General features: G+C 47.1%; 2 protein-coding genes across 5 annotated transcripts in view; one reads left to right on the top strand and one right to left on the bottom strand.

Annotated features, from left to right (window-relative positions):
• CMTR1 (cap methyltransferase 1) overlaps positions 1-12,244 on the bottom strand; it is a 63,413-nt gene that overhangs the window by 18,442 nt on the left and 32,727 nt on the right. For all 4 annotated transcript variants that reach the window (XM_037895517.2, XM_043543496.1, XM_037895519.2 and 1 more), the window contains exons 7-18: positions 11,507-11,601; positions 11,333-11,405; positions 10,919-11,117; positions 8,785-8,903; positions 8,438-8,534; positions 7,089-7,221; positions 5,601-5,780; positions 5,137-5,193; positions 4,153-4,210; positions 3,113-3,181; positions 1,154-1,285; positions 491-613 (exon numbers count right to left, since the gene is read on the bottom strand). In XM_037895517.2, the coding sequence (XP_037751445.1) occupies positions 491-613; positions 1,154-1,285; positions 3,113-3,181; positions 4,153-4,210; positions 5,137-5,193; positions 5,601-5,780; positions 7,089-7,221; positions 8,438-8,534; positions 8,785-8,903; positions 10,919-11,117; positions 11,333-11,405; positions 11,507-11,601 (1,335 nt within the window). The remainder of the gene's footprint in view (positions 1-490; positions 614-1,153; positions 1,286-3,112; positions 3,182-4,152; positions 4,211-5,136; positions 5,194-5,600; positions 5,781-7,088; positions 7,222-8,437; positions 8,535-8,784; positions 8,904-10,918; positions 11,118-11,332; positions 11,406-11,506; positions 11,602-12,244) is intronic.
• The window catches only part of CCDC167 (coiled-coil domain containing 167), a 48,136-nt gene that overhangs the window by 31,265 nt on the left and 4,627 nt on the right, over positions 1-12,244 (top strand). The window lies entirely within an intron of this gene.

Here is a 12,244-nt window from a genome sequence, read left to right as displayed (position 1 = left end):
AATCAAACAGTTCAGCAAATGATCAAAGATCAATGTTGGACCAGAGACAGTGCAGGAGGGTAAATGCTTCTGCAAACACCACCCACCAGTTGGTGCTTTTGTAGCCCCTGATCCAAACCCACTTCACAAACACAGTATATTCAGCATCCTTGAAAGGCAGCCACCTTCGGAGCAGAAGGGGGCAGGCAAGTGGAGCACGGCAGTACTGCACAACACATGCATGTATATGTGAAAACCAAAAGCCACCGAGGCGTATTCAGTTAGACAGTAAGTCAACCATGGAGGTGGTGCAGAACAACACTGAAGGGAAGCAAACAGTTATCCAGGGATCTCTGGCTCTGAACAGGAGAGGAGAGCTTATCCCACAATAGCTTCCCTGGGAATCCTCTCTGAGGCTGCACAGCTGGACCATCTACCATGTAAAACTAGCCATCACAAACTGCAGGCAGACTGCATACTGCCCCCTTACGGGGAAGGAACAACATCTGACCTCTCCTTTCAGCTCATGAACAATCTCCACAGACAGAAGGGTAGCCCGTGGCAGCTCAGTTTTCAAGTCCAGTTTCATCCAGCGATCTGACTGGCGACCATCCCAGGTGTAGATCTGGGACTTCTGTGTGCAGACAAAGAGGAACAAGGCAAGGTTAGACCCAGACAGGAATGGGACAAGTTCTTTCTGCCTTAGTTGATAAGTAGCCCTGAGAGTATATTCCTTCCTTCCTGCTGACAGCACAGAACATTTCTTTATGAGACATGTCAAGGAAGGAACCTACAGCTCAGCTGCAGAGAAACCAACACATAGATCCTAACACAGCTCATTAGGCAGGGTCCCTTGCCATCCCACAAAAGATACAGTTCAGAGATGGGCAGTGAAATGAATTATTAAATGGAGGGAATGCAGCATTCTCTGTGAGGAGAGATTTTCAAGACCAAGATTATTTAGTGTAGGGAGTAGACAGCAAGGAGAAAGGAATACAAAATAACCAATGGTCTTAAGAAAGGTCCATCAGTCACTCCGATCCCCCCATCCCATAGTACAAGGGCAAGCAGGTTGGGATGAAATTGCTAGGCAATATCTTTAAAAGGAATTGTAAAACACATAGCATAATTAGCCGTGGAACTTCCTGCTGTCAGGTTAGATGTCAGCACTTACCCCTAACCCTAGCAGGAACTTCTGTTCACTTCCAGACACCATACATCTGTAATCTAAGACGTGGCGGATCTTCTCCAGGGTTTTTGAGTTGAGTGGTGTTGGTTTAAAACTAAAGATATCGATGTCTGTTCCCTGAAGCACAACAGCAGGAGGAGAAAGGTGAGTTACACGATACAGATACAACGACAGGTGCTACAGCAAACACAAAAGCTTCGGGTGCATCGGGATGTGCCCTGATTTCAGCCACAGCTGTTAGCTACACTGGTGCGAATCCGAGCATAGACAGGCAAAGCTGCTGTTTGCACCTTTAGGACTCAGCCTGGTTTCAATCGCACTAATCAGGGTTCTAGAGAAAAAGCCAGCATTCCCAGTGTAGACAAAGGTCTAGGAGAAGTTAGACAGCTGGAGAGATCATGAGCTCTGCTCACAAAACTGCTCCCTTGTACTGAGGGGCTATTTCAATTTCCCTGCTGAGGAGGCACCAAGGTAAGAGTGTGAAGGGAAAAGAACAGGCCTGGATACAGAGCTATTTACCTACCTTCTACAGAATTGGTAGTCCAGGCCAAAGCTATCTCTTAGATAGAAGGGGATTCATTTCACCTTCACAGTTTGTTGGGTGCAAGCGACTAAGCCGGCCTCCCAGCCACAATGAGTGCTTCCACTGCCCCCCTACAGCATTAGAAAGGGAAGGAACCTGCCCCTTCCGAGCCCAAAAGCAGCACAGGCTTAAGAGAAGAAGTGTGCCCAAAGGAGGGGACAGAATATGAGGGGAAGTGCTGCAAGAGATACTCCAGAATATTCATAGCTCTCTGCCAAGGGCCGATGGATGGAGCAGGCTCTCTTATGGGTTTCCACTCTTCACCACACACCCCCTTTTCTATAAATGGGTGTCACCGTACAGCATTTCAGTAACAACAAGATCACAGGTTTCAGAGTAGCAGCCGTGTTAGTCTGTATTCGCAAAAAGAAAAGGAGTACTACTGGCACCTTAGAGACTAACCAATTTATTTGAGCGTAAGCTTTCGTGAGCTACAGTTCACTTCATCGGATGCATTCAGTGGAAAATACAGTGGGGAGATTTATATACACACAGAACATGAAAAAATGGGTGTTACCATACACACTGTAACGAGAGTGATCACTTAAGATTAGCTATTACCAGCAGGAGAGCGGCTGGGGGGGGGGGGGGGGGGGGGGGAGGGGGAGAGGAGAAAACCTTTTGTGGTGATAATCAAGGTACTGCTGGAAATGGCCCACCTTGATTATCACTACAAAAGGTTTTCTCCTCCTCCCCACCCTTGCTGATATTAGCTCACCTTAACTGATCACTCTCCTTACAGTGCGTATGATAACACCCATCTTTTCATGTTCTGTGTGTATATAAATCTCCTCACTGTATTTTTCACTGAATGCATCCGATGAAGTGAGCTGTAGTTCACGAAAGCTTATGCTCAAATAAATTGGTTAGTCTCTAAGGTGCCACAAGTACTCCTTTTCTTTTAACAAGATCACAGCACACCTGGGCAGGATGGGAATGGACCAGGAAACAAAAGGCCCTCATGGGAATTCAATCCTACTATAGGCTTAAAAAAATATGCAATTTTCTGGTGCTCCTTCACTTAGGGGCAAGACCTCTTCTGCCAAAGACCTCTTTATTCCCTGGCTCCCATATGGTGTCAGACCTAACAACCTTAGGGAGACACTGATCATTAGACATCTATCAAGTCTGTGGAACTCTCTCTCAAAGGAAATAATGGAAACCCCATTGTTTAAGTCATTTTAAACTAGGCTGCCTTGTTTTTTTAAATAGGCACCCATCACCACAGCAGCTGAGTGCAAACCCTAAACAATATACTGAACCGAACAGCCCAATGCTGGTCTTTTCCATCTCTGACTCCTGTGAGTAACAATAAGCATTTCACCCATGTGTTCAGAACAAACTTCAGTTTAAGGCCTCACCTGGATAAGTTCAAAGAACTTGGACCTGGGATCGGAAGAGGATGGAGCAACTCGGGCCTGATCTGGAATCTGGAACAAGACAAAGGATCGATTATAAGTCGTACTCCTTTCTGCACAGTCATGTGCCCAAGGCCAAGGCTCCTCTGCCACCAAGGACACTCCAACCCCTGACCCTAAGGTTCTTTCCATTCATATTGCTGATGCCAGGCTCCCCTCACACAGAGGGGAGGTACGCAAAACACATGTGGCTTGACACAGACACAGCATCTTTCATAGGTTAGGGCAGGTGATTTCAATATGGAATTTAGGTTTTAAGCTTTTCAGGACTTGTATTATTTCTGTATGTTTTTGGAAAGTGCCTGGCAGATTTTGTGTGTGCTATACAAATAAACAAACAATAATGGGAACAGCAGCTCCAGATGAAACAATGCTTTTTCACCCAACACTCATGATTAGCCTGTGGAACTCACTGCCACAAGATCCCCACAACCCTAAGCTCATAGGGAAGACAGGCTGTCATCTAATAACTAAGATTTTTTTGGAGTGTTTTTCTGCCTGGGACCTACTGGCCACATAGCTTATTCAGTGCGTTTTGTAATATTCTCAGCTGCAGTATAACCCTGCCCTTTTGTGTAACCAATGGCCTGCTCCACAAGCAATACACACCGAGCATCTGTTTAGCTGATAGGTTTCAGAGTAGCAGCCGTGTTAGTCTGTATCCGCAAAAAGAAAAGGAGGACTTGTGGCACCTTAGAGACTAACACATTTATTTGAGCATAAGCTTTTGTGAGTGCTTATGCTCAAATAAATGTGTTAGTCTCTAAGGTGCCTCAAGTCCTCCTTTTCTTTTTGTTTAGCTGATGTTTCCTGACCTGCACAGCCCCAAATGTGCACAGTGATCTCAGATACTAATATAGTTCTGCCCTACAGGAAAGGTGTTAATGCTATGGGTGTTCATCGAGTGTCAGAGCCCCTCTCACTCCCCACTGTGCCACCGCAGGAATGGAACCCACAACTGCCTTGTCAGTAGCATTACTCACCCCCCACAGCCGGAGGCATTCCTTTCGGATGTCAGCCTGCCGTGGCTCACTCAGGGTCCTAAAGGAAAAGCCAGCAGGTTGTTAACATGGTGAAAGTCTCTTTGGTCTTGCAGCCCTAACATACCCAGCCCTGTCAGCCTCCTCGGAATAGCTGCTTTAGGAGTGAAACACACAGTCAGTCCTTAGTGCCAGAGGGCTGCTGTATTCAAGGGAAGCCCTTTTCCCAATCATCCACCCACTTCATAACCTGAACCAAAGATCAGCAGCTTCTGCCTGCCTCCCAGCAAAGAGCTGATCACTGGAGGCTGCAGGGAGGCTTCTATCACCAGGACTTCAGTGCTTTTATGAAACACACTAAAGCACCGTTAGGACCTTAGCTTTTCACAGTGCTGCATAAACACAAACTTATTCTTTCCCACAACTGCCCGAAGTTACACATAGAGAAATAGCAGCACAGAGAGGTGCAGTGACTTGTTGAAGGCTATACAAAAGTTGGTGTCAGAACCAGCGTTCATTCCCCAGAGGTCCCTGGCACTGAGCCCTGTGGTCTGTGCATTACACCATGCTGTCTCCAGATGGTGTTTGAGCAGCAAGTGCAACTACCTCTGCGTAGCACACAGCTATATGCCACAATGTGTTTCACTCTATGTGCTACTCCTCTATGTCCCCTCTCAGAAAGAGACCCATGTATGGGAACTGGAAGGTATGCAGCCCTTTTGCAAGTCCCTTTCATAGGGGGTCCTAATAGCAGTTATAAATCATCCCAAGCCAATCAGACTCCTTTAGCGATCCCCGTGCTGCAGAGAACAGCACATGCAGTGACACTAGCCAGCCTCGTAACTTAAGTGCTACCAAGCCTCCTGCTTCAGGGCCAAGCCAAGGATCAGGAGGACATTTAAAGCAAGCAGGCCACTGAACACAGCTGTCCAGCAGGTAATTCAGTCCTCACCCAAAGCCCCGCTCCCTCTTGAGGTAGATACTCACGTGTCTTGAACAAAGGCGTGAATTTTGGCTAGTGCTTTGATCTGAACTTTACAGTGGCTGAAAGAGAGAGTGGGTTTCAGTCAAGGAGTGAGTTATCAACCACGCAAATCATCCTGCTGCACAAAGCAGGATGAGCAAGTGCTGTGGACCAGGAGCAAGTGTGACTGCTCTAAAGCAGAGCTGGACTGTCACAACCCAGTATGCCATCATGACGACTGCAGGGTCACTGGGGAGAGCACCCTTTACGTTCCCAACACTGCAGGTCAGATGTTCCGGTGTGAATGCTCACCAGTGTATCTCCCTTTGCTGGGCCAGTCTGCTGCACGGGGCCTCTCCCAGAGTAGGACTCTTGTAACCAAGCAGTTTGGCAGCTTAGGGTGAAAAGGCCCCCACCCCGGCCTCAAACAGCTGTAAGTCACAGTTGTGCTGGAACTGGCTTTCCCTCTTGTTGCTTCCGCACTCACCTTTCATTTGATCGGACCATGTAGTCGTAGAACTCGTGGTCACCCTTGATCACTTCTACGGGGACGACAAGATTTACATCCATGTCAGAGCTGAGTAGCTGGTTGAGTTTGATGTTCACCATGAAGAGATATTCCCGCACGTCATCGATGCCTGACTTTAGCCCTCTACACACCACGTACCTGCCAAGCAAACCAGAGACTCCGCTTGGAATCAGTCCTCCCGCACATCCAACTTGCCTTTCACACTCCCACCATCTCAGCAGCCCGCCCCTCTGGCTTCCCCAGTGTCAGGAACGTCTTTGCCCCAGGATACCCTTCCATAGCTCATGGTAGTGCAGGCTAGCCCTCTGCAGGGCCGTTCTACTTCCTCCCGCTTTTCCTACTCTCTGCAAGAGCTGGTAACCTCAATCCTTCACCAAAAATCCCCAAACTTCACAAGCTCAGATCTCTTCAAAGAAATAAGCCAGCAGGACTAATGCTAAAATAGAGAGTCAGTCTTAATCCTGTTCCGGCCACAGGTGTAACTAGCCCGTTACCAGCTCACAGCTCTACCACAGCCCTGGTATGGCAGTATAAGGTAAAGCCTCCCTGTACAGGCTCAAACGTCCGTCTCACTTTATTTCACAGCACACTGCAGCTGAAGGACACCAAAATCAGCATGGCCCTATAATAGGTTAGAGCATGGGACTGGGTCTACGGATACCCGGCTTCTAATGAGGGCTCTGGCATGGATTTCATATTTGCCACAGCTCATAGACTAATTAATGCAAAATAGAGATTAAGAAGGACAAGAGATACAGGTTTCCAGATGATTTTGGAGAGAGACAGCAGTCAGATGAAAGGCAGAGATAAAAGGAGGATGTTCTAAAATGATGGAAGTTGCAGTGGAGAAGGCTCTCAAACTAACAATCGGCAAATGGTGTGAAAGCACAGAGGTGTTACTTAAAAACAGATGCTCTGTGTTGACATTAATGTTCCCTTGGCATGTCTTGTAAGAGTTGTGGCCTTGGAAAGTTTCTCTTCCTATCCCTGTTATGGGGCATGCTGTGTGCTGTCTGGCTGCTATCATCCTTCCCAGAGATGGCTGCATCTTAGGGGTGCCACATGTACAGTTTGTATAGTATTAAAAGATCCAAAGAGATGAAAATACACGACTGTAATGTACATAATATGCCCTAATTTAACTGGATCCTTAGATTGCATCTTGCAAAACAGAACAGATTTTATAGTAAACTCCATTGTTCTCACACTGGAAGTAGACAGCATAGGCAGAAACAGACCATGGTAATTTGGTAAATAGCCTCTTAAACCTGTCAAACACTGTCACTTTTTAAACATTTAAAAGTATTTCCTCCTATGAGGCAGACATTAGATGGCTCCCAGCTGAGACAGGTCGTGGAGGTTACACTAGACCTGCAGTTACACAAACAGAGCTATTGCACTGTTTAGGAGAAAGAGCTGCTTTTAATTCTCCCTCCAGAATCTCACCTCTCCGAGTTTGCGGGACGGCTTGTCACAGGTTTAAAGAGACTCACTCGCTCGAAGCAGCAGTACAGCAAATATACAAGTCCCACGCTGAATGGTGTGAACAGGTCGAAGGTTTTGCAGACAAAATGTCCTCCTGTGGCAGAGAAAGGAAGCACATTGCAGCTAGCAGGTTACAGGAAGAGAGGGGAAAAATACTAAGTGTCTCAATCCACACACACACACACACGGAGGCTTTTGTACAGTTCAAAACTGCATCAGAAAAACAGTTTCATAAATCAATGTAGTAAGACTGACCAACTGGGTACCACGTACTATCCCCCCACTTAGCTCCCCGCCTCCCAAAGACCCAGGAGAGAGAGAGGCAGCTCCCAGCCAGGTGGAAGGGATGTCACCTAAGAACAAAGCACTCTGCCTGCTGCTTCCACAGCACTCCCAACCCAGGGGCCCAGACCGCCAGCATGGCACCACCCTGTGTGCAATCCTTGACAGTGCGCAGCTCTCATCCCTCCCCAAGAGCCTCATGCTGGGGAAAAAACTGGATCTGAAATGAAAAGCTAGTTTAAAAACACAAGTCATCTCAGTAGAGGAGTGTCTGTGCTCTATACCTTCAAGTGAGTCTCCTTACTTCCTCAGGGCAAGACAAAGACACTCAGCTTTGAGGTTCTCATTCCCCCAGGAGAAAGCCCCAGAGGAGATGCCTGACTAGGAGAGACACAACGAAGGCCACTCTGTCAAATCTCACTGAGAGGCAACTTGCCCGCTGGGTCACGGCTTCAAATACTTGTGAGCCCAGTGGACAAGACAAGCAATCACTTGGCGAGTGTTTCTAACCCCCTCCACTCTGGCTTCTCAGTGCAGGACCGCCCGCTCTGAAAGGGCGCACGGAACGCTAACCGATCCCATAGGATAAGAGTCATCAAAGCAGATGCAGCTATGGCATCCATCGCTAAGGAATAGGTAGGAGAAAGGGAAGCATCTTCTCACTCTGAAGCCAGGTGATGATTTCAAGTGGGAAAGGCTGCAAGTCACAATTGCACAAACTCTGGATTGCTCTTACCAGCCTAACGGTTTGCTCAGGAAGAGGCTGCTTTAGCTGGTAATGTGTAAGAGTCAACAGTAAAGAAGAGATTTTATGAAGATATTTTGCCCCTTCTCCAGCTGGAGGGAGCACAGCATGGTTCCCTCGCCATCTTTGGCAAACTTATCTCAGGGTTTAGGGAACACGCTTACTAGATTCAACAGAACCTAACATTATAACGGGAATGATTCCATGCACTGTTCTATATCATCCATCTGCAAAGCCACCCAATCCCTGGAGAGGAAGGGGAGAAACAAAGAGAAAAAGATACCTGTCCGGATGATAGAGAGTCCTGTAAGGAACTGGCAAAGCATCAGCTGTTTGCTTAGAATTTCCTGCAGGTTCTCCTGACCCTCCACAGAGAAACCCTGAAACACACATCAAATGGTGAACATCTTCGCAAATCTGTTGGTTAACTGAGGGAGTCTTAAGGAATTTACAGCTAAATTTTGTAACTCGCAACAGTTTCTATTCCCTGGGATAAACTGCTAATGTCAGGACATTTCATGGCAAGCCTCGCCAAATCTCATGCAGTAACTGAGAAGATGTCACGTCATCACTGTACTCTGGCTGATGGCTACGGTCACTCATTGCAGAGCAAAGGAGGAATGAACGCACCCCATCCGCCATTAAGAAATGCACCCCCTTGCGATCAGTGTTGTCCAAAACAAAATTCCGGAAAGCAGTGATGTTCTCTGGGCGGGTGATATCTCCATCTCCATCAATCCCGCCCTCTCCTAAGAGGAAAAGAAAAGGCAGTTATGAGCATGTTTGCAGAGTGCTTGCAGGAGACCGGGACAAGCAAGCGATCAACACGCTGACCTCCAATGGTCAAACATTACCAACAGTCAGTGAGCGAGTACACGCACCTTGGACACTGCATCAGGACCACTCCCAAGAACTCTCACAAACATGATTCTTGCTAGAAAGGGGACAGCACAACTTTCTTTGGCTAGATTGGCTTCTGCTTGCGTTAGCCAGACTGCACCAACCCACATTATAACTTGGTTTTAAAAAACTATGCTTCAGCCTTGGGAAAGCCTAGATTGTTCCCTCCTCTCGCGGCTGAACAGGGCCTGACTATGCTACAACACAATGTTGTCCCAGGAAGGAACAAGACCAAATTGGTCCCATCAGAGCTTTAACAGTGTCCATTTCCTAGTGCAGATAGACCCTTAGTCGGAAGCACAGCTTTGTCTATGCCAGCCAGAGAAACTGCATTAGCAAACTTTCACTAACATCCATAATCATCAGCGTTCTCTGGAAAGGCACTAACAGTTATTTCCAAACTCACGGTAGTTTGCCCTTACAGAACCCTGCTCATGTGCAAGTGTGCTCAGCAATCAGCTAGAAAGGGGGAAGATATGTTCAACAGCAGAACTGTTTTTAAAGGCAGCATTTTACAGATTTCTCATATGGCTCTTTTAAAGAGTAGGTCTATATTTTCCCATAGTTGGTATTTTAAAAAGTTGTGTCCTAGAATAGACTCTAGATATTCAACTAACTCCCAGTCCTGTGGTATCTGTAATGTACTGTTGATTTCTATTCTCTGCACAGTTTCCTTGTCTGCTGTTTCTATTCATTGAATGACAAGTGACTAGAAATGAACATTATCAAGAGAAAACAGCAGAGCTCGGGGTGCACAATAGTTCTTTGGTAATGAAATACCTCATCAGTTATTCTGCCACTGAGAGGAGTGAGACTGGCATTTTTTTCCAGTCTTCGTGGCACTTGGCGCAGGGTTCAAGGTGTTTTCCTCCCATCACCAAGAGAGGAGTTTATACGTGTCTCAATACATTTTAGAGTGCATAAGGCCCAGACAAAAAAAAGGGAAACATGAAAATGCATCAAAATCATTGAGCTATTCACTCTCACAGCTATCAATTCCCTCCATAAGAGCACTGACCGAGAGTGAGATATGAAGATCCAAATGCTAGGATGATCCTTTTATCCACCTTGCTGCTCAATGAGAACTTTCCTCTTACTGAGCTGATCAAGAGGTGCCAGACAACCATCAAAGTTCATGATTTGCAGATGTCAGAAGTGACTTTGGCTTTTCAAAATCAGCCAGAAAGTAACTCACTGGCACCAGCGATAGGTTGTTTGGGGTTCTTGCTGGAAAGGCAGACTGGTTACTTCATTTTTTGCAATTCAATCATACTTAGGTTTCCTTAACAAAGCCTGAGATTTGCTCGCAATCCCCTTATTCCACTTTCTACTAATAGATGCAGCAGATGGAATCAGAGCTACTTGCAGTTAGCATGAGTCCAAAATAACTTAAATCACCACATAAACAGTGGAAAGATCCTGTAAAGAAGCAATCTAGTAATTAATGCTTGGGGACGGAGTCAGATCTAGGTTTCTATTCTTGGCTCTGCCAAATGATCCTTGGGCAAGCCATTTCATTGCTTTATGCTTCAGTTTCCCCATCTGTAAAATGGGAGCCAAACCACTGAGTTATCTTAAAGCGCTTTGTCAGCCTCGGACAGGAAAGTGCTGCAAGTACAAAGTATTATTATAATACACACAAGCTGGAACCTGAACTGCAGAAATATAACTTGATGTTCAGACTTGCCACCCTCAACCCATTACAGGGCAGTTCCTCTTCTTCTATAAGGATGGCTCTGGATGGCCATTGTGAACAGGTTTCTTTTAGATCCCTAACACTAACAGACTATCAGTCCTCTGCCTACTCTGAAGCTGAACCTCTGCAATGCAGGCGATGACACACACACGTGTACGTGACCCATACCGTAATAAGGCTCAAAGAGCTCGCTGGAGGCAGAATAGAAATCCTCCAGTTTAAAGTCATTTGGTCCTTTCAAGGTCATGCCGAACCCTTTCGCATGCCACTTCTTCCTCCAGAGAACGTATTCTGAGAAACCACCGGGGCCAGCACACACATCAGCAAAGTAAAGCAGCTCTGCGTCCCGCTCCTTGATTAGGGGCTTCTGCAAAAGGAAATTGGGACACTTCTAGTAGTCCAATAGCAACTTCCCACCAAGCAAGCAAATTACTGCAGCCTACTGCTATACTCTTGTACCTCTAAGCTAGAGTCTCTGCCTCTTTAAAGCAGCCTTTGTCCCCAGTGGTGCCCTGAGGAATCTTCCCCCACTCATTTCCCTTTTCTTTGGGAAGGCATTCAAAGGACAAGAGAGATCCTCACCCCATGAGAGTCCTTTGGGTTTGTGAACATGTGGTCGAAGACGTAGTCCATGTTTGCCATCTTCATCGCCGCTCTGTGAATGCACAAAAAGGGCACCTGTTAGTTTGCCCCAGGCTCACCAGGCTGCTGCAACCCAAAAGAGAAAGGTACTGCAAACCCAAAGGTCCTGCAGACCTGTTCAGGAAGAAGACTCCCCGGATCATCTCGTAGGGGTTGGACCTTGTCCGGGCTCGGCGCATCTCCTCTCCATCCAGCTCATCGAACACGCTCTGCAAAGGCAGAACCAAAACTACACTAGCCACGGCACCGGCAGGAGGGACAGCCAGCTTGGGTGGTTCCTAACCCCATGGTGATTTCCCCCTCACAGTTATCTCTAGACTGGGTGACACCCACACAGGAACATTTCCTGAAACTGGCATCCTTCTTCAGTCACATATCTACATCCAGTCCTGGTCCCACAATTCTTACAGTAAGCTCAGGGATGGGGAATGGTGCTGGACTGACAACCCCACAGCGTAAGGCCTACTTAGCCAGAGATTAGACAACCACAGCACAAACTCCCCCTCCCCCCCCGGCCATACACACACATCCACCCTGGGAGGGAAAGGGGAAGAGCACAGCAGACCAGGAAGAAAGTGTTTATCTCCACAGCCCCATTCAGTCTCTGCTGACACTGCCATTGAAGGGGCTGTTATGTCGATTGCCTCTGTGGTTTGTGTGCTGTCCACACTTGTCATTTCACACAGGTTGCCAAACAACCAGGCAGTAATGACTTCCCACTGTTACCAACCCACGCTGAATCTGCACTGGTGACAAAAGGCTTCCTATTTCATTGCCAATGGCCTACGCTTCCCACTCCCACTAATGCCTTTTTACGAGCTCTCTTCCCTTCTCCTCCCCAGCCCTAAAATC

The sequence above is a fragment of the Chelonia mydas genome, chromosome 3, assembly GCF_015237465.2.
Source record: "Chelonia mydas isolate rCheMyd1 chromosome 3, rCheMyd1.pri.v2, whole genome shotgun sequence".
NCBI classification, from domain to species: Eukaryota; Metazoa; Chordata; order Testudines; family Cheloniidae; genus Chelonia; species Chelonia mydas.
The sequence above is the reverse complement of the archived record's forward strand: the minus strand, read 5'-3'. Positions and strand labels throughout refer to the sequence as shown.